Source organism: Oncorhynchus keta, chromosome 4 (genome assembly GCF_023373465.1).
Source record: "Oncorhynchus keta strain PuntledgeMale-10-30-2019 chromosome 4, Oket_V2, whole genome shotgun sequence".
NCBI classification, from domain to species: Eukaryota; Metazoa; Chordata; class Actinopteri; order Salmoniformes; family Salmonidae; genus Oncorhynchus; species Oncorhynchus keta.
Genome location: NC_068424.1, coordinates 37,481,899 through 37,504,775, shown reverse-complemented (window position 1 = coordinate 37,504,775; position 22,877 = coordinate 37,481,899). Strand labels below are relative to the sequence as shown.

Sequence of the window (22,877 nt, the reverse complement as noted above, 5' to 3'; positions counted from 1 at the left end):
AAGGTGGCATCCTATGACGGTGCCACGTTGAAAGTCACTGAGCTCTTCAGTAAGGCCATTCTACTGGCAATGTTTGTCTATGGAGATTGCATGGCTGTGTGCTCGTATTTATACACCTGTCAGCAATGGGTGTAGCTGAAATACCCAAATCCATCAATTTGAATGGGTCTCCACATACTTTTGTATATATAGTGTATCCTCCCATCACCAGTATTTGCTTTGTTTTCTCTTTATCAATTCAGTATCTGTCTCGCTCGCTAGCTCTCTCTCTCGCTCATGTTTATGCAGGTTGGTGAGCCTCCCCTACTGCTCATGTCTGTATTTGGTCTGTCTGCATCTGGTCAATGTCAGTAACAGGGTGACTCATTGCTGAAATGGCAGTGTTGTGATTTTCAGAAAGGCCACACTAGAGCACAGGGGCATACTGGTCCATTACAACAGCCACAGAGATCAAACAATACATTCATAATGGCAGAAGCCAACTATTCAACATTGATACAGAGCGAAGGGGGTGACTGTTTCATTAAACAAACACACACAGTTACTACGCCATACTCTGGCCTCTGGAGATCAGCCTGTTATTAATATGGAAGGCTCCAAGCTTTTAATGCTGTCTGTTCCCATTTCTGTTCCATTATCAATGGAATGCTCCCCATTGTCAATATTGTCACCAAAATTCCTAGACATTAGATCAGCTCGCAGGCCCCGGACAGTATTGCAGTAGACTGAGGCTATCGGTACCTTATTGAATCAAACATGGTATTCTGTTTCTGGATACGAATAATATGACATTTTTACACAAAGCCAAACCAGATTGAGAATGTTCTTTCCCAAAACCCAAACAAAATAGAACAAAACATAAATCAATGAAACGTTTGTTTTTACCAGTGGTGTTTATTTAGGAAAACAGTGTTTATTACATTGACTGAACTGCATGATCTTGGTTAGCCCTAAATACATTTTTACAAGTACAAGTCAATACACCTGACTCACCTAACTGAAACTTTCATTTTCGTTTGAGCCATGGAATAATTACAAAATCCTCAAGTGTCCCCCCCCCAAATATGTGTATGATTATTAAGAGATAAATAGATAAATACGTTAAAGAAGAAACCCCTCCCCCAAAAAAACTCCATAACAATAAATAAATAATAATAAATAACATTCAAAATATCTTTGGCCAAACCTGGGCCACATAATTTTCCCATAACTTGTCCAACTGAGAGTAGTCTCAAACCCACATGCCTCTGTCTGACAGTCAGCCGATGATTGCGTGACCAGATTGAGAGGGAGAGAGATAGAGAGAATAAAAAAAAATAAGAAAACAATTATTGAGGCACTTATAAGGATATCAAAGAAGAAAATGCTTGCATTTTCTGTGTTTCTGTCTTTCTTCCCCCTAGCAGTGAGAAAACAAAGTAGAATAAATAAGACATAAAACAGCATTCACTATAAAAGTAGTTGAAAGGCTGTCTTTTTCATCTAGCTATCTATCCTCCTTTTATACATCTTTGTGAATGAGGATAGGAAAAACCCACAAGAAAAAGATTGACAAACAAATACATTTGCTAAAATAGAAAACCCTGAAATTAACGGGAAAAAATAAAATAATGGCATATTATGTCCACTTTTGGATTCGATGAATAACATAATCAAAGTCTGTTTCCTGTTGTTGTCGTTGTGTCTGACTGAGTGTCCGACTGCTCTCCAAATATTCCTGCCAGAGTCTTAAATCGAGGACCCCATTCGTTGAGGTAATCATAGTCCTCATTGGTATCTACAACCAGAGACTCGATGGAGCTGAGCGACTCCGCTACAGAGCCCTCCCCTTCATAGGCATAGGTAGCTAAAGAGTCATAGGGTGGGGCTGAGTTGTCCACATCGTTTTCTTTCAGTCGCTGATTGATGAAGTTGCAGATATCTGCACTGTCTTGGGAAACAGGCAGTTGGTTTTTGCCAGTTTTTGTCTCGGGTTTGACATCACGTCGGAAAAGGTCCCGGTTCTCTTTCAGGAGTTTCTCCTTGATGACTTTGGGGTTGCAGAGGGTTCCCATGTCGAAAGCGTGGGTGTCCTCTTCGCCCCCGCCCTCGTCGTCATAGTGGATCACATTGTCACGGATGTCCTCCTTGGACGTCATCAGGGTCTCCTTCTTGTTCTGTCGTCTCAGACCCACGTAGAGGACCACAATCACTGGAGAGAGATCATAGCGAGAATTAAACAGTGGCTTATGAACTATGAATCGATCGGAATTTTATTGGTAGCCTATATGGTGGTATATGGTGTTGGTTATAATATTGCTAATACAGCATAGTTTGTGAAAATATAGGCTAAGATATAATATGCAGTGCTACTTGCATGGGGAAATGTAATAGAATGCATTTGATCAATTACCGCACGGCAGTGGTACCGGAGCGCCATGTTGATGTCCCCCAAGCCATAAGACTCCTGAACAGCTAATCAAAGGGCTTCCCAGACCCCTCTTTTACCCTGCTGCTTCTCTCTGTTTATATTCTATGCATAGTCACTTTAACTCTACCTACATGTACATATTACCTCAGTTACCTCAACTAACCGGTGCCCCCGCACATTAACTCTGTACCGGTACACCCTGTATACAGCCTCGCTTGTTATTTTACTGCTGCTGTTTAATTATTTGATACTTTTATTTTCTATTTTCAAATATCTATCTTTACTTAACACTTATTTTAATTTTATTTAAGCATTCTTGGCTTGTAAATAAGCATTTCACTCTAAGGTACGCCTGTTGTATTCGGCGCATGTGACAAATTCAATTTGATTTATGTTTTTGTTGGTGGCTTGAGATGGTATACATTTCCCTCACATGCATGTTATGAGACAGGTCATGGTATTGTTTCCTGGCACAGCAATCAATTGACTTGCCAATGATGAAGTGACCAAATCTCCCACACATGTTGTTCCTTAGCAACATACTGTATGTTATGTACTGACTACTGACCTGACAACAAACATTACATAGCCTACTGACAATGCATCATAGTCTAGCAAAATACACTGATCTTTCCGAGGGGTGTATGGGTATTCATCTGGAAGGTATTTCCCTTACATTACAGACACCCTTTTAAGTGTCAAACCCAATGGAATCTCTGCCTGGGGCTGCCCATATCGAATTTACATCTCTCACACTAATTTTTTAAAGCAAGGGGAACAAAATATTATTCCACAATTTGTTCCTCCTCCCCGTGGTAATTCACAATAAACATTTCCCATATGGGTCTTCAATTGGAGTATTCACAGGGAAAAGCAATGCATGGTTCAACACACACACTCATATAGAATATATTCAATTGAAATGAAGAAAGGATAAGGGAAAAAAATGTAATAAAAAGCATGGGTGCTGGAATACACTGTCCTTCTCCTTCTTCAATATAACTCAAATAGTGCGTCAGCATCCCCCTGTGGTCAAGGTCTGAATTTCAAGCACGGTCATTATTATTTGGACATGTCTTTCTAGGGTGGTAGCTGTGTGTGATCTATTTGTGATGGGGAGCTGTGCTGATGCGAGGCAGGGCTCATACAGCCAGTTCAACAGACAGTTTGATTTTCCCATTATTTCCACACAGGAAGGAACACCTGGGTTAACTTGACAAATCCACCATAGAAAATAACTGTATCTCCCCTCAAAAAAAGTGTATTTCTTTAAGTTGTGCTACAAACAATTTCTCAGAGACAGCATGACTTGTTCGAATAACAGTTGTGCCAGCCAGAGCCTAAGGGCAGGTTGACTCTGAGCTCTGATAACAGTTCTCACCATGTGGTCAACCCTTTCAACACTAACTCTACCGTCACAGAGAGGACAGTGGGTGAAGAGGGCCTTCTTTTTACTAACAAGGACTCATTCAACATGAAAAATATCTCCTCGCAGTTTGCTCAACTAATTTTATCTTTGTTGACCTGTAATTTACGATAAATTGACTTGGCAGGAGAAAAAGGAGACTTTAGGCCATGGTGTGGTCCAAGTAACACATTTATCCTCTATGGGATCGGCATCCCTATACCGGACCAGTTGCTGCTAATGTGAATAGAATGAAGTTGTAAGTAACATCCAACTTTCCAGGACATAGACATGTCTTATATGTAGAAAGCTTAAATTCTTGTTAATCTAACAGCACTGGCCAATTTACAGTAGCTGTTACAGTGAATAAATGCCATGCTAATGTTTAAGAGTGCACAACAACAAAAAAACTTTTATCACAGCTCTGAAGGTAAATACTGTACTTATACATTCAGTAATATTGCTCTGATGTGTCATCCTGAGGGTCCCAGGGATAAAAATGTAGCATAGTTTTGTTTGATGTATTCAAATGTAGGAACTGGGTTTTAAAGTTTGAACCCCTGCTGTTTCTGGCCACACACCCAACCCCCCCGGCCATCTAGATGTGTAAAGGTTAGTGTATTTTCTGTCGGGAATTTTCCATCATGTATGACCTTCCTGGTAGTGTGTAAACTTACATTTTTTTATGTTCTCTGTACTTGAAAATGTATCAGTTGACCAATTCGGCACATTTGGGGACACTTGATAAAAAAATGTGTGCAGTATTGCAATAATTCACTGGATTAGTCTGAAACTTTGCACATACACCGCTCCCATCTAGTGATCAAAATCTAAATTGCGTCTAAACTGTAATTCTATATTATAGCCTCTCTCTTTTATTTCAAATATGATTAAAAAATATATATTTAAAACACGTTTTTTTGTTTGTATTATCTTTTACCAGATCGAATGTGTTATATTCTCCTACATTAATTTCACATTTTCAAGAACTTCAAATTGGTTCCTTTCAAATGTTATCAAGAATATGCATATCCTTGCTACTGGCAGGTCGATTTGGGTATGTCATTTTAGGTGAACATTTAAAAAAAGGGTATGATCCGTAAGAAGTTTTAATACAGAATCCTCCTGTGTACATGCATTCACATTCCATATGCAATATGTGAGAGCAAATTACATATTGGATGCAAGGACATAGTACTAACTAAAAAATAAAAACTAACTGATGTAGCTAGTAGCAATAGCAGTTAATGGCAAATTATGTTTTCTGAATCGCAAGATTATATAGACATTTTTAATTATGTATGCATGCATCATAACAAATAGTGGTTGATATGAAACTGATAGATACACTTTCAGTTGAACAGTGAGACATCTAATATTTTGTCATGTTGTCTGGTACAGATGTTTAGCAGTTTGAGTCTGATAGCTTAGAAATATGCAAACATATGGAATTGTTTTAAAATGGTCATACCAAGGATTATTTCGCTACTTGATTTAGTATTTTAAGGCCTCTAAGGTGTCAAATAAATAATGATTGGATGAAACATTGAATTTGCCATTACTGCTATTAGCCAATATCATCCCGCTGAATGACAGATTTAGTACATGCAACAACAGATAGTGCCAAAAAAATCTAAAGGTAGTTTTTTTTCTGAAGTGTCTGTCCTATATCTGAGAGATATACTTGTACTGTATTTATCCCTTCATTTTAGGCACTAAACTATTTCCATGTATAGTTCCATTCATTTTTTATAAACTTGTACTGCGGACCTTCAGACGAGTCTTGTGGGGCTTGTGGGCGTCCGAGAGCAAAATGGGGAACAGCAACCTGTTCGTGAGAGTTGCACCATAGTTTGTGGTCATAGTTTTGTAGGCCAAACCATTCGGAGGCTACAGAAGTTACTGTGAGAAGACCGATATTCGGGATGTCTCATGGTCTGACAAACACCACGCTAGCTCTGCAACCTTTCACCGCAGATACGGAAAGGCAATATCGGCAGATGCGGTGGATTGAGCCCATGCAAAAAAATAAATATCTCTAGTTTAAATTGATGGGGATTTTTAGATTTCCGCTGGGCCGCAAAAATTGGCTAAGGGTTAAGCAGATTCAGTATACTAGAAAAAATGGTACTGGAATGGATATCTGCCGTATTACGGGCTCCTGAACAAATCTGCTGTTTTTTTGCGCTGATCTGAACTTTTTTTGGTACCTAATGTTTCCGCCAATGTTTTCTATGACCGAAAAGAGATTCTGGACATCAGAACAGTGATCAATTACCTCGATTTGGACGAAGATTTCTACTTCAACGAATTGGCAGTGCAAGACATACTGGTCACCCGAGACCAGGCCCTAATCCTGAAACTCCGAATAGAAAGAGACGGCGCAAGAGAGGCTGATGTGCGGGCACCCTGACAAAGACATGGATAATATACACTGTGTATAAAATATAAACATCACCTGCTCTTTCCATGACAGACTGACCAGGTGAATCCAGGTGAAAGCTATGATCCCTTATTAAATGTAACTTGTTAAATCCACTTCAATCAGTGTAGATGAAGAGGAGGAGACAGGAGGAGAGGGATTTTTAATTGAGACATGGTGTGCCATTCAGAGCATATCTTGGTTTCATCAGACCAGAGAATCTTGTTTCTCATGGTCTGAGAGTCTTTAAGTGCCTTTTTCTGAAGTGTGGCTTCTGTCTGGTCACTATAGCACAAATGCCTAATTGGTAGAATGCTGCAGAGATGGTTATCCTTCTGAATGGTTCTCCTATCTCCACAGAGAAACTGTAGAGGTCTGTCAGGGTTACCATTGGGTTCTTGGGCACCTCCCTGACCAATTCCTTTTTCTCCCCCGATTGCTCAGTTTGGGCGGCCAGCTCAAGGAAGAGTCTTGGTGGTTCCAAACTTTTTCCATTTAAGAATGATTGAGGACACTGTCTTCTTGGAGACCTTCAATGCTGCAGAAGGTTTTTGGCACCCTTCCCCAGATCTGTGCCTAGACACAATCTTGTCTCAGAGCTTTATGGACAATTCCTGTCAATGGTGGGACCTTATATAGATAGGTGTGTGTCTTTTCAAATCATGTCCAATCAATTGAATTCACACAGGTGGATGCCAATCATGTTGTAGGAGCATCTCAAGAATGATTAATGGAAGCATGACATACCTGAGCTCAATTTCAGATCTCATAGAAAAGGGTCATTTCTAAAAATCTGTTTTCACTTCATCATTATGGGGTATTGTGTGTAGATTTATTTAATACATTTTAGATTAAGGCTGTAATGTATAAACATGTGGAAAAAGTCACGGGGTCTGAGTACTTTCCGAAAGGCACTGTATGTGAGAATGCTATTCATTGATAACAGCTCAGTGTTCAACACCCTAGTGCCCTCCAAGCTCACCACTAAGCTAAAGACCCAGGCACTGAACACCTCCCTCTGCAACTGGATCCTCAACTTATTTGACTCATCACATACGTTGCTGCGACATTTATTATCCATCATGTTGCCTAATGACTTTATTCCTAGTTATATGAACATATCTACTTCAATTACTTTGTTCTCCTGCACATCAAGTCATTGTATTATTGTTTATTCATTGTGTGTTTATTATTACGTTAATACTTTTTCTATTTTCTTTCTCTCTACATTGTTGGGAATGCCCCCAATGTAAGCATTTCACTGTTAGTCTACAGCATGTGATGAATACATTTTTTATTTGATGAGCCTTGTCTTGTGCGAGCCGGAACGGCTCATAGGAGGGGGAGCCTATTTCCTGTTTCTGTAGCGTGAGGCAGCTTGATGTACAAGTAAACGACCAGGACAGGACACTAGTCTATCGCAGAGCCTTACCCCAAATCTATCTCGTTAATGCAGAGTGCCAAGTAAAGACGAATTGGGTCCCATTTTTGCGGTCTTTTTTATGATTTTGCCTGTGTTCGAACTCCCAACTTGCTATTCTCAGAGCAGAAACTAATTAATTAATTAATTAATTAATTAATTAATTAATTAATGTTCCTAGCTGTTGCGCATGCAAAACGCTGCTGGCACCCAGCCATACAATGATGCGATGTGATCTTTCTCGCTCATTTTTCAAAATAAAAGCCTGAAACTATGTCTAAAGACTGTTCACACCCTGGGGTAGCCATAGGAAAATGCATCTGGTTGATATCCCTTTAAATGGAGCGAAGGCAGGCTATGGAACAGAGAGCTTTCAGGAAAAACAGCAAATTGTATGCATATTCAAGATTCTGGGCCTGAGAAATAGGCAGTTTCATTTTGGTACGTTTTTCATCCAAACATCAAAATACTGCCCCCTACACTCAACAGGTTAAGTCCTCTTGTTTACCTGACTTAGAATTAGAATTATTCACAATCAAATGCCGACCGCATAATCTACCAAGAGAATTCTCTTCAATCATAATCACAGTGTATATTCCACCCCAAGCAGACAAATCGACGGCCCTGAAAGAAATTCATTCGACTCTATGTAAACCGGAAACCACATATCCTGAGGCTGCATTTATTGTAGCTGGGGATTTTAACAAGTCTAATCTGAAAACAAAACAAAACCCTGGATCATTGTTATTCTAACTTTCGCGATGCATATAAGGCCCTCCCCTGCCCTCCTTTCGGAAAAGCTGACCACGACTCCATTTTGTTGCTCCCAGCCTTTAGACAGAAACTAAAACAGGAAGCACCCATGCTCAGATCTGTTCAATGCTGGTCTAACCAATCGGATTCCACGCTTCAAGATTGCTTCGATCACGTGGACTGGGATATGTTCTGCATAGCGTCGAACAACAACATTGATGAAAGCGCTGATTCGGTGAGCGAGTTTATTAGCAAGTGCATTGGTGATGTTGTACCCACAGCATCAAAGCGAGGACCGAGAGACTGAAAAACAACTTCTATGTCAAGGCCATCAGACTGTTAACCTGTTACTCCTACCCCCTACTTTTTCGAACATTCTGTTAAAAATCGCGCAACATTTCAGCGCCCTGCTGCTCATGCCAGGAATATAGTATATGCATATGATTAGTATGTGTGGATAGAAAACACTCAGACGTTTATAAAACTGGTTAAATCATGGCTGTGACTATAACAGAACGTGCGTTTAATCGAAAAGCGCAGGAAAATCTGATCACTGAAAATGGAAATATATATCCATCTGCCACTTCAACCCATTGATAAAGGCGAACCACAATAAATGGGGCTGAGGTTGCAATACCTACAGCTTCCACACGATGTCAACAGTCTTGTCATTTGCCTAGGCTTTGTTTCTTGGTCAAACAAAGAAGAGACAAGCCATTTGTTCAAGTCTCCGACCGGATATTTTGGTTGAGATTTACCCGGACATTATTTCCAGACGGACAGCTAAAGAATATACATCGCCTCGTGATCAATTTGGTCGCTTATTAACGTGTACTAATACCTAAAGTTGCATTACAAAAGTATTTTGAAGTGTTTTGTGAAAGTTTATCGTCGACTTTTTTAATTTAAAAAAATGACGTTACGTTATAAGACGCTATTTTTTTTGTTTATCACACAGTCAATATAGATCGATATCTAGGCTATATATGGACCGATTTAATCGAAAAAAAGACCCAATAGTGATTATGGGACATCTAGGAGTGCCAACAAAGAAGATGGTCAAAGGTAATGAATGTTTTATATTTAATTTGTGCGGTTTGTGAAGCGATGACTATGCTAATTATTTTGTTTATGTCCCCTGCGGGTCTTTTGGGGTGTTACATGCTATCAGATAATAGCTTCTCATGCTTTCGCCGAAAAGCATTTTAAAAATCTGACTCGTTGCCTGGATTCACAACGTGTGTAGCTTTAATTCAAATAAAATAAAATCAAATCAAATGTATTTATATAGCCCTTCGTACATCAGCTGATATCTCAAAGTGCTGTACAGAAACCCAGCCTAAAACCCCAAACAGCAAACAATGCAGGTTCAATACCCTGCATGTGTATTTTAATGAACGTTTGAGTTTTAACGAGTGCTATTAGCATTTAGCGTAGCACATTTGCATTTCCAGATGTCTAGATGGGACGCCTGCGTGTCAGGTAGGAGCAAGAGGTTAAACAGCCATCACTAACATTGAGTGGCTGCTGCCAACATACTGACTCAACTCTAGCCACTTTAAAAATGGAAAAATGTATGTAATAAATGTATCACTAGCCACTTTAAACAATGCCACTTTATATAATGTTTACATACCCTACTTTGCTAATCTTATATGTATATACTGTACTCTATAGCATCTACTGCATCTTGGTGTAATAAATGTATCACTAGCCACATTAAACAATGCCACTTTATATCATGTTTACATACATTACGTTACCCATCTCATATGTATATACTGTACACTATACCATCTATTGCATCTTGCCTATGCTGTTCGGCCAACACTCATTCATGTATGTTTATGTACATATTTTTATTACTTCCTTTACACTTGTGTGTATAAGGTAGTTGTTGTGAAATTGTTAGTTTAGATTTCTTGTTAGATATTACTGCATGGTCGGAACTAGAAGCACAAGCATTTCGCTACTCACGCATTGACATCCGCTAACCATGTGTATGTGACAAATACAATTTGATTTGGCTGACCAGGCGGATACAGGAGTCCCATCGCCCAAACAGCTGGAAAGGCAGATGAAGGTTGCACTGGATTAGGAATCCCAGTCGTCAAGTATGTGTGGGCAAGGATAGCTCAATGCTCCCATACACTACACTATGCTTGTGCAGGCTTCTTTTTTTTGACCACCTGCTTGACTGAACTGCCTAATGGCATGCATGAGCGGCTCATGACTCTTCGCATTCCGCTGATGAACAACTCATCAGCCACAATCATCAGTGATGGAGGGGGTGAGTGTAATTCTAAAACCTTTTGACCACTCTGTATTGGTCACGGTCACAGCCATACTTGACCAACACTGGAAAATAATTACACATTTTTACTGCCGTTCATCACACACACACCCTGGAAACAAGCTGCTATGAATGCAGATGAGCTTCTCTTTAAGTGGGATGAGTTTAATTAAGACAATACTCTGAAGATAAGTTTTACAGCCCTGACCTTTAGGGTCAAGTTAAAGCTTAAATCAGTCCGTGACCAAGGAGTACTGAGACAATGGGATTGGATGATGTTTTACGAGGTCAATCCAATTCGGGGGGGGCTCAGGCTCAACTCCCTCATTCATATCCATCAAGGCTCATATCTCAGCACTCCATTAATACTTGTTCTGTAATTAAATCCTAGCCCCTTGAACAAGACACAGGAAGTGGCACTTCATTCTGCTCCCAATTGTCACGTCGACAAGTCTGCGAGGTCTGTGAGGATATTCTCACAATACATTGTTAAATGGATCACAATGGTTTGGAGAGCAGATCAAATCAACATTTTTGGTCACTTACTGTACACATATTTAGCAGATGTTATTGCGGGTGTAGCGAAATGCTTGATTTCCTAGCTCCAACAGTGCAGTAATGTCTAACAATTCACAACTGTACACATACATCTAAAAGTAAAAGAATGGAAGTAAGAAATATATAAATATTAGATTGAGCAATGTCGGAATGGCCTTGAATAAATTGCAGTAGATTAGAATACAGTATATACATATGAGATGAGTAAATAATTATGTAAACATGATTTAAATATTATTAAAGGTACAAGTGTTCCAGTACTAAAGTGGCCAGTGATTCCAAGTCTATGTATATAGGGCAGCAGCATCTAAGGTGCAAGGTTGCGTAACCGGGTGGAAGCTGTCTGGTGAAGGCTATTTGATAGTCTGGATGCTCTCAATGTTGCAGCAGAAGAACCTGAGGGGGAACAGGCTTTGTCGTGCTTCTTCACGACTGTCTTGGTGTGTTTGGACCATTCTAGTTTGTTGTTGATGTGGACACCAAGGTACTTGAAGCTCTCAACCTGTTCCTCTACAGTCCCATCAAAAAGAATGGGGGCATGCTCGGTGCTCCTTTTCCTGTAGTCCACAATCATCTCCTTAGTCGTGGTTATGTTGAGGGATAGGTTGTTATTCTGGCACCACCTGGCCAGGACTCTGACCTCCTCCCTATAGGCTGTCTCGTCGTTGTAGGTGATCAGGCCTACCACTGTTGTGTCGTCTGCAAACTTAATGATGGTGTTTGAGTCATGCCTGGCCATGCAGTCGTGGGTGGTCAAGGAGTACAGGAGGGGACTGAGCACACACCACTGGGGAGCTCCAGTATTGAGGATCAGCGTGGCAGATGTGTTTTGCTACCTACCCTCACCACCTGGGTGCGGCACATCAGCAAGTCTAGGATCCAGTTGCAGAGGGAGGTGTTTAGTCCCAGGTTCCTTAGCTTAGTGATGAGCTTTGAGGGTACTATGGTGTTGAGCGCTGAGCTGTAGTCAATGAATAGCATTCTCACACAGGTGTTCCTTTTGTCCAGGTGGGATAGGGCAGTGTGGAGTGCAATAGAGATTGCATCATCTATGGATCTGTTTGGGCGGTATGCAAATTGGAGTGGGTCTAGGGTTTCTGGGATAATAGTGTTGATGTGAGACATTACCAGCCTTTCAAAGCACTTCATGGCTACAGACATGAGTGCTACGGGTCTGTAGTCATTTAACAGGTTGCCTTTGTGTTCTTGGGCACAAGGACAATGGTGGTGTGCTTGAAACATGTTGGTATTACAGACTCATTTTAGGGACATGTTTAAACTGTCAGTGAAGACACCTGCCAGTTGGTCAGCACATGCCTGGAGCACACGTCCTGTTAATCTGTCTGGACCCGTATGTTGACCTGTTGAAAGGTCTTACTCACTTTGGCTACGGAGAGCGTGATGACACAGTCGTCCGGAACAGCTGATGCTCTCATGCATGCCTCAGTGTTTCTTGCCTCGAAGCGAGCATACAAGTGACTTAGCTCTGCTGGTAGGCTCGTGTCACTGGGCAGCTTGTGGCTGTCCTGCCCATTGTATTCTGTAATAGTTTGCAAGCCCTGCCACATCCGACGAGTGTCGGAGCCAGTGTAGCATGATGCAATCTAAGCCCTGTATTGACTCTTTGCCTGTTTGATGGTTCGTAGCACGGTATTGCGGGATTTCTTGAAAGCTTCCTGGTTATAGTTCTGCACCTTAAAATATGCAGCTCTACCCTTTAGCTCAGTGCTATTGTTGCCTGTAATCCATGACTTCTGGTTAAGGTATGTATGTACAGTCACTGTGGGGATGACGTCCTCGATGCAATTATTGATAAAGCCAGTGACTGATGTGATGTATTCCTCAATGTCATCGGAAGAATTCCGGAACATGTTCCAGTCTGTGATAGTAAAACAGTCCTGTAGTTTAGCATCTGCTTCATCTGACCACTTTTGTATAAACCGACTCACTGGTGCTTCCTGCTTTCATTTTTGCTTGTAAGCAGGAATCAGGAGGATAGAGTTGTGGTCGGATTTACCAAATGGAGGGCGAGGGAGACCTTTGTACGCATCTCTGTATGTGGAGTACAGATGATCTAGAATTGTTTTCCCTTTGTTTGCACATTTAACATGTTGATAGAGATTTTGTAGAATTTATTTTAGTTTCCCTGCATAAAGTCTCCGGCCACTAGGAGCGCTGCCTCTGGGTGAGTGCTTTCCTGTTTGCTTATTTCCTTATACAGCTGACTGAGTGCGGTCTTAGTGCTAGTGGTAAATAAACAGCCACGAAAAGTATAGCTGAGTACTCTCTAGGCAAGTAGTGTGGCCTGCAATTTATCACAATATACTCTACTTCAGGCGAGCAAAATCTAGAGACTCCCTTAGATTTCATGATCCAGCTGTTGTTTAAAAATATGTATAGACCCCCCTCGTCTTACCGGAGTGTGCTGTTCTATCCTGCCGGTGCAGCGTGTATCCCGCTAGCTTCCAGACCCATATCAAACATCTCCAATCCAAAGTTAAATCTAGAATTGGCTTCCTACTTCGCAACAAAGCATCCTTCACTCATGCTGCCAAACATACGCTCGTAAAACTGACCATCCTACCAATCCTCTACTTTGGCGATGTCATTTACAAAATAGCCTCCAATACCCTACTCAACAAATTGGATGCAGTCTATCACAGTACAATCCGTTTTGTCACCAAAGCCCCATATACTACCCACCATTGCGACCTGTACGCTCTCGTTGGCTGGCCCTCGCTTCATACTCGTCGCCAAACCCACTGGCTCCAGGTCATCTACAAGACCCTGCTAGGTAAAGTCCCCCCTTATCTCAGCTCGCTGGTCACCATAGCATCTCCCACCTGTAGCACACGCTCCAGCAAGTATATCTCTCTAGTCACCCCCAAAACCAATTCTTTCTTTGGCCGCCTCTCCTTCCAGTTCTCTGCTGCCAATGACTAGAACGAACTACAAAAATCTCTGAAACTGGAAACACTTATCTCCCTCACTAGCTTTAAGCACCAACTGTCAGAGCAGCTCACAGATTACTGCACCTGTACATAGCCCACCTATAACTTAGCCCAATCAACTACCTCTTTCCCAACTGTATTTAATTTATTTATTTATTTTGCTCCTTTGCACCCCATTATTTTTATTTATACTTTGCACGTTCTTCCATTGCAAAACTACCATTCCAGTGTTTTACTTGCTATATTGTATTTACTTTGCCACCATGGCCCTTTTTGCCTTTACCTCCCTTCTCACCTCATTTGCTCACATTGTATATAGACTTGTTTATACTGTATTATTGACTGTATGTTTGTTTTACTCCATGTGTAACTCTGTGTCGTTGTATCTGTCGAACTGCTTTGCTTTATCTTGGCCAGGTCGCAATTGTAAATGAGAACTTGTTCTCAACTTGCCTACCTGGTTAAATAAAGGTGAAATAAAAATAAATTTAAAAAAGCTAAATATCCATGTCGTCATTCAGCCACGATTCCGGTAAGTTTTTGATGTCCAGTTGGTCGGATATTCGTACCTCGTCTAATTTATTGTCCAATGATTGCAAATTGGCAAGTAATGTTGACGGTAACGGCAGCTCTACTACTCGCATTCTGCAGGTCCTGATGAGCCATCCGGCTCTTCATCCTTTGTACCTGCGTCGCTTCCTCTTGCGAATAACTGGGATGTCGGACCTGCCGGGTATTTGGTGAATGTCATGTGAGTCTTGCTTGTTGTTGAGAAAATGTTTGTCTAATCCGAGGTGAGTGATCGCTGTCTTGATATCCAGAAGCTCTTTTCTGCCGTAAGATACGGTTGCAGAATCATTATGTACAAAATAAGATACAAATAACGCAAAACTGTAAAACTGCTGCCATTTCTTCCCGGCGCCATTGTCAGATTTAGTTCTAGTGTAGTTATTTGAGGGCAGTTGTGGTATCAGCTTGAGGGGGGAAATAACCGGCTGTGACTATAAGAATTATCTTCGGAGGTAATACGGTCGGCATTTGATTGTGAAGTATTCTAGGTCGGGTGAACAAAATAACTTGAGTTTCTGCATGTTATCACAATTACACCATGAATAGGTAATCATGAAACATACCCCCCTGCCTTTCTTCTTCACTGAGAGTTCTTTATTCCTGTCTGCGCAGTATACTGAGAACCCAGCTGGCTGTATGGATGCCAGTGTGAGCTAATCTATCGGGCAGTGGCATCAGTTTCCCTGAGAGCTAAATTATTTTTGCCACCAGCCAAACCAACCAATACTATAGTTTTAGTAAGGCAAGTGGTTATGATTCGTCAGCTTGTAGGGGTAAGGGTTGCATTACAGCTAGGGTTAGGGCTAGCCTTCATAAGTGATGTTAATGTGGGTTTTTCTCCTGGGTTGTCTGTACAGTGACATACACCGATCTGTTACACAGTCATTACTGTAAATTACTCATCTAGTAGAATCTCTTAAGGCAAAACACACGAATTTCACATGTGAAGTTAATGTGATAACAAGACAACATGTAAAACAACATGTAATAACATGAAACTACACGTGACATATTAGCAATTTTTAAGTGCTCCAAAAACATATGTTTTCACATGTGAAATTTCATGTTAAAGCATGTGTTTTTTTGTTTTAGGGATAACGATGCACAGAAAAAGGTTTATCAGAGTCCCTATATGCCCCACCGGGAGAATTACACAGTCATAATTTAGTAGAACCTACCACAAGAGTAAATGACTTAATACTCACCCAGTAGAATGACAATACATTGACTATTGTGGTGGTTAGTCTGGTTGTTAAGACACTGCTTTAAGACACTGCTTTGTGGGAATGTTAGTGTTTTTGTTAGTGTTTTTGTGAACGTTGGTTCATGCTCTGGGTGGGCCTTACAAGGATAAACAGCATAACACAGTCAATTCTGACTAGGAGGAGTGAATGAGGCATAAATTACTCACCTAGTAGAATGACAATGCACAGGAGGATGGCTATCAGAGCCCCTGTACTCAGGCCCACCGGGAGGAAGATGGCCTCTGCGCTGCAGGTGAGGAGTGATCCGTCTGACTCGCAGCCACACACACGGATGGACAGGATGCCTGTGCTGCTTTGGACGGGGTAGCCGCTGTCCTGGATTACAACGGGCAGGAAGTAGATCTTCTGGGAACGCCGTCGAAAACCACTCTGCAGAGTCACTATCCCGGCTGTGTTATCTGGGACAGAAATAAACAAAACACCCGTTGTTTAACTATGGATGAATAGTAATATAGTCTTATTAAGGATATGGAACAAAGAAGCAGCCACTGTTAATAGTCTTATTTGGGATACACTAACCTATTACAATGAGACAATGAACCTGTGTTTTCTTGTGCATGTGTGCCTGTTGGAAATGACATCAGAAATGTTGTAAGTTGGTTGTTTTACTGTCCCATGTCATAAACAAGGCCGACCTGACATTACATCAGCCAGCATGTTGCCTCAGAAAACATTGCCTACGGGACAACATGGCAGCTGAGTGCTCTGGGAAACTGTTTGGTTTTGTTCATTCAGCTAACATTGCCTGTAAAGAAGAGTAAGGTAAGTATGTACTCAGAAAGTAAGGTGGTGTTGGGGCTGGTGCTGCAGCAGGTGTGAAGTTGGTCAGAGGAATAGACCTGGACAGTGTTTCTCAGGAACGAGGCGATGTGTCAGCTTGGACCAGCCCCAACCTGTCCACTGGGTATAGACTGTCTGACCCCTGTCAGGATTGGTTTGTTCGTCTGACAAGGCCTGTGACTTTTTCCTGACAGGGGTTCAAGGTGTCAAAAAATACTTTCAATTTTATGCACAGACTATGGGCTCTGGTCAAAAGTAGTGCACCATGAAGGGAAAAGGTTGCCATTTGGGATGCCATCTGTATTTCTTCTCCTTTCTCCTGCTTTGCTAGACTTCGCCAGTGGTGATTTAAATGCCTAGTCCTTGCATATCAGATCTCACCCCTGTATCTGGAGATTGTGTCTGTTGGCAATGTGATGGCAGGGCAAAAAGCTGTGAGATGCTGTGTCCAAAAAGTAAAACTGGATCAGAGGTTCAAGCCAGGTCTCTCTTCAACGTTGAGAAATGCATTAGTTTCCACAGCTTCATACTGCAATAGGTCACAGTCACACTCGTTTTTACCCTCCTTTGCATGACTTCCAAGGATGTGTTTCACAATATCCCCATTGGAAAGAGACACCATACCTTTCTGAGAATATACTATATGACAACATCAATTCTATAGAATTGACACAACAGTACACATTTTTCTACATTTATAATAATCACAAATCAATTATATTACACAGTTGACTCCCAATGATGGTAATGGCCATGGCTCCTGCACAAAATGACTAGAAATATATATTATTTTGCTTGGATATGTAAGATAACACTGTATATCAGGTCCTCACAAAAACACAAGGTACTCACAACACAAGTCTAAAGGTTAAAGCCTGTGACCTTGTTGCAGGTGTTATGATGGATGCACTGTATCACCTAGAGATATGTTAGATGCTGTCATCAATACTTCTTCACTATCAGGACTACTTTTTCTTCCTCACTGGCATTGTGTCAGAAACCTGGTCAAGATAACTCACTTCCAAAGTCTCGGATAGTGAAGTTCTTGTTGTTGATGTCCTTCTCTGACGGTTTGAAGGAGAACTTATGACCATTTTGAGGCAGATCCTGGTCCTTTGCACTGAAGGTTTGAATTACCTGAGAGAGAAACATTTTTTACATTAAACTGGCACACTGCCCCCCTTTTTCCCCTCACTCCGTTACAATCTACATGTGGATAATGTGAGTATTTTTTTCCTGGTTGGCTAGGCCAAATATGACTGAAAACAAAGCCACTAATTAAAGGTTGGATCACAGGTGCGCATTATGATGATGATTCATTGAAACATTCCGACAAATATTTAGGTAGATAGTTACCAACACATCAAATAATCTGTTTTGCGATTGTCCTAGTTTCTGTGTATAAGAAACAGGTTTTAATTTACCTTAAATATTCCTGAGGGAGAAATAGTAATGATTTGTTCTCGGCTGCAGAATGCATTTGGAATTTTAATATACAGAGGTAGTTTTATATTTTTCTAATTATTTTATATACAATACACTCACACTGTTGGGACATTAGGTTATACTTTAAGTTATGTGACTCATAAAGTTACATTAAGGAGTGTTTTTCTACATATTTCTTTGACTGGCAACAATATTAAAAACATGCAGCCTTTTCTCAGAGTGAACATACTGTATTCCCCTGACCACTCCCATGAACACACAATGACTCACTATGCCCCATTCAACAGAAACAATTGAAATCAAATTAAGAATACAGTTTTTATTATTCTAAATATTTGCAACAATAAAGCCTTGTTTTATTATCACTGTGTAATGGCCAAAACCTGGACACAAAGCGATCTATACATTCGTGTGACCTGAACAGGGACATATCCGTAAGAGAAAATTAATTAAACATTGTTTCTAGATGCACATATTCTAATTATGTTGTGTTTTACTTGTCTAAGGGCAACAGGGGGTAATGGATTCCTGTCACAGTCGATCAATGCACAGAGCTATGATCTCAATGGGAGGTTGTTTAGCCTCGTCTCTCATTCTCTCTTCGCTTCTACTTGCCTCGCCTCGAAACACTCCTCTTCCCTAATCTACTCTGCTCTCCTCTGTGTGGCTTCAGTTTGGGATGATAGCCCCTTGCTTCACTCTACCCTCTTAATTTTAGAATGCATTCAGATACATGTAATTGTGTTTTTGATAATAGAGAGATTTCTTATTTTCTCTTTTTAATCCATTTCACTGAGAATACACAAACAGTGTGTTTGTCCAAGTCCATTAGCTGTGAAGGAACAGAACCTTTATCCTGCATTGCCTACACCTGAAATTGTTGTATGTCCTAAGGCAAACATCTCTGTTTAAAGAAGTCATATTGTATGCCTTCTGCATAGCCTTCCTTGCTGCTTTCAAATGGAAATATGTATCTCTTGTTTTTCTCACCTGAATACATCCCTGGTTTACTGTTCAGGGGAGGTTGGTATTTTGGTATTTGGTATTTTATTAGGATCCCCATTAGCTGTTGCAAAAGCAGCAGCTACTCTTCCTGGGGTCCACAAAAAACATGAAACATAATACAGAATGACATAATACAGAACATCAATAGACAAGAACAGCTCAAAGACAGAACTACATACATTGCTGCTGCACAGTGTGATTTGCTTCAGAATACCTGTACTGCACTGTAAGTGCTTTGTCTGTTCTTTGGCAGGCAATTTGAGGGGGGCTAATCATCGAAGGGTCTGATGGCTCTTACAACAGAAGACCTGCAATTCTTTATCACCAACCAGCTGTGAGTAACAGCTGGTGGAATCCTCCTGTTAAAAGTACTAGTATGGAAAGCATGGAGCCAAACGGATATTATTCTCTGAGGGAGAAGAACGTTAAGTTAAGTGTACATCTTGGCGATGGTTAATACTAGAGTTCCTGAAAATAGTTAGATCTAATGTTGTAGGGTTGAGGTCAAGATTAGAAGTGGTAATCACCAGATCTGAAAAATGTGTAACTAATGTATCATTAAAATAAAGGTTCATTGAGCAAGGCATAACCCACTCTGCACACCACATCATTTCAATGTGGATAATTGGGTAATACTTGGTTGAGACAATTCTAACCTATAGTCACCCACTCAAAAAGTGTGTTTCATCTCCAATGTATAATCACAATGCTTTCAGCCATCTAAAAGCACAACCAAAATCCAATGGAAAAAATGTCAGATTTCTGGTTGTCACCCAAATGTCTATCACTGTACTTTCAATCATTTGAAAGCACAGCAAAGTTCAAATGGGAATAGAATTTCAGATATGTTGTTTATTTACACAACAGATTAATGTGTTATCACCGTGCTTCATCTAATAGTGGAACCAAATGACCTTGATTGCAGTTCAGAATACATTGAAAGTACGTGGTGCAAGTGATCAATGCAGTTTGAGTTTCTGTACAGATTATTACTGCAAATGTGAAGATCTACACAGACCTGCGAAGACCTATGTATGCTATCTTGAATATGCAGACATTATATGATTAGCTACATAAGACGAAATATATAATTACAGTAACCTCAAAATGTGGCCATGGATGTGTTACTCATTTCAAGGATGAATGTTACATTTGTTTGTAAAATACCCTTAACTTTAAGCTGTTTACTGTGTTACAAAAGCAATTAAGGGTTCAAGCAGCGAAGCTGCGTGAAACTCGATTCTACTTGTTGACATTGCTTATTAGGGGTTCCAGGATAGCATCTCAAGCAACATGGCCGCTACTGACCAATAAACATTGACGTGGGCGTGGTCTTGGTCATAAATACATATAACTCTGACACAGATAATTGTATTGTAACAAAACTTTATACACATGTACCAAACAAGACTCAACATATATAAGCACATTTAGATCAACCATACTGTGGTGCTATAACAGGCACATGTATATATCTCCTGATCTGTTAGACTCAGTATAATGAAATTTGGCACATATGCTCAGGGATATATGTCTAGCTAACCTGTAAAGTATGGTCACATGGCACTGCTTGACAGGAAAACACATTAATGCAAGCTTATTTGGCTCATAGTTGTCATATTGTTTTAAGATGTGCATCTATAGATGCTATATACTACATTTGGTGACGATCTGTCCAGCGGTTTTGTTTTAAAGAAGCCAAGGTCTTAAAAATATTGTCCAAAATACAATAAATTAGTATTGCATGATCTGTATGATTTTGAGTTCTGCTAATTGGTAATCATGGTAAGCAATGCGTAAGTAGCTTATCCAAGGGCAATGTTTATAATTTGTCCTGATGATGTCAAAGTCGGTCCACAGCTTGAACCCCGACAATGCTGCTTGCAGCTAGATTATTGAATTGTGTTTGGTTAACGAAGTAGAAACATTTAAAGCAGATGTATCTACTGCTTGGATAGTTTCAGTTGAGCCACTGGCTTAATCCCATTCTTTAAACTTGTATTTTTGGTTGAGTTTGAGATATGAATCCAACATATAATGTGTTAAATTGTCAACAAGTTAGTAGGCTATTTAGTGTAATTCAAAAATGATTTAGAATAGTGGTCCTTCTATAGCTCAGTTGGTAGAGCATGGTGCTTGTAACGCCAGGGTAGTGGGTTCGTTTCCCGGGACCACCCATACGTAGAATGTATGCACACATGACTGTAAGTCGCTTTGGATAAAAGCGTCTGCTAAATGGCATATATTATTATATATTAGAATTGTGTTTGGTTGTCAAATCAGCAAAATATCAACATTTCAAGGAAATGTGTCTTCGTTGTTGATAGTTCCATCTGTGCCACTGACTTAGCCTGCTTTACTTCCAGTCTGTCTACAAATTAATAATTGAAATGTTGGATTCATGTCTCCATCAACCAAAAATATAAGTTAAAGACTAAATCAAATCAAACTTTAAATGTATTAAAAATTATATGATTTAGTCCTATTCTTTAACTTCGATTTTTGGTTGAAATGGAGACTTGAATCCAACATTTCAATTATTCATTTGTAGAAAAACTGGAATTATAGCCAGTGGCACAGGTGGAACTATCCAAGCAGAAGATACATCTCCTGCAAATGTTGAAATTTGGTTGCGTTGACAAACAAACACAATTCAATATCACCAAATATCATTACATTTGAAATCAACCAGAGCTTGAAACCCTGGGCCTATTGGATTATCTATTTTTAGGTTTAGGTTGAATTGAAGCAATAGCTGTTGATGACATTCTTAGTGCTATATTGGTTTAAATGCTATCATTGATGATACATGAGTGATAAAGTATGGTCACATGGAATTTGCTCTGTTAAACCTACCCTTTGGAATGAATTCAATAGCAATAGTGAATCTATTTCATTTTTAAGTGATCTCTCAACAATCCTTCTCACTATAGCACATTGGTCATAGTCAGTGATATCATAGCTAAGCCGGGCTTGGATAAATCCCTGGATGGGAGACCAAAGGGTAGCTGTAGATATATCAATTCTCCAGTAGAAGGTGCTGCCCAGCCTACTGTTATTTTTCTGAAAGTGGATATAATGTTAAAGATCTGATGTTGTTCTAAAGGTACAAATTAAATATATTTCATACAAGGTTTTTCTAGATTGAAATTTAGTTACCATATTGACATGATACTGACAAAACACAGTTCACGTTGTCTTTTCGGAAATCCATATGTAATATCTAAGTAGAGTCCACATCAAAATTAGTTGACAAATTACTTTGAAACCACATTGATTCAACCAGTTTGTACCCAGTGGGAAGTAAGGATAATGCATCTTTGGTGTGTGACGGAAAGGTCTTTCTAGCTATTCGGTAAATCCCCAAAGGGGCTCTCTGTCGGCACACTAACCGCATGTAGATGTTTGCTAATATACTAATTTGTAGGCACGGGTGGTTTACAATGTGCACATGCAGAGACTCCCCTGCATCCAAATAAATCATCTGAATGTACACTTGCTTGCTGATGAACAAAGCACGCCCAACCCCTCCATTAGCAGAAATAAAGCAGATGGTTTTAGCATTATGCAAAACTCTGATACAATGATACCAGTGATAT

General features: G+C 40.2%; 1 protein-coding gene across 1 annotated transcript in view; it reads right to left on the bottom strand.

The window, feature by feature from the left end:
- Positions 1–884: 884 nt before the first annotated feature.
- Positions 885–22,877, bottom strand: part of LOC118374542 (cadherin-12-like) — a 190,806-nt gene continuing 168,813 nt past the window's right edge. The window contains exons 10-12 of the mRNA XM_035760976.2: positions 17,847–17,964; positions 16,194–16,445; positions 885–2,191 (exon numbers count right to left, since the gene is read on the bottom strand). Of these exons, the coding sequence (XP_035616869.1) occupies positions 1,653–2,191; positions 16,194–16,445; positions 17,847–17,964 (909 nt within the window). The 3' untranslated portion in view covers positions 885–1,652. The remainder of the gene's footprint in view (positions 2,192–16,193; positions 16,446–17,846; positions 17,965–22,877) is intronic.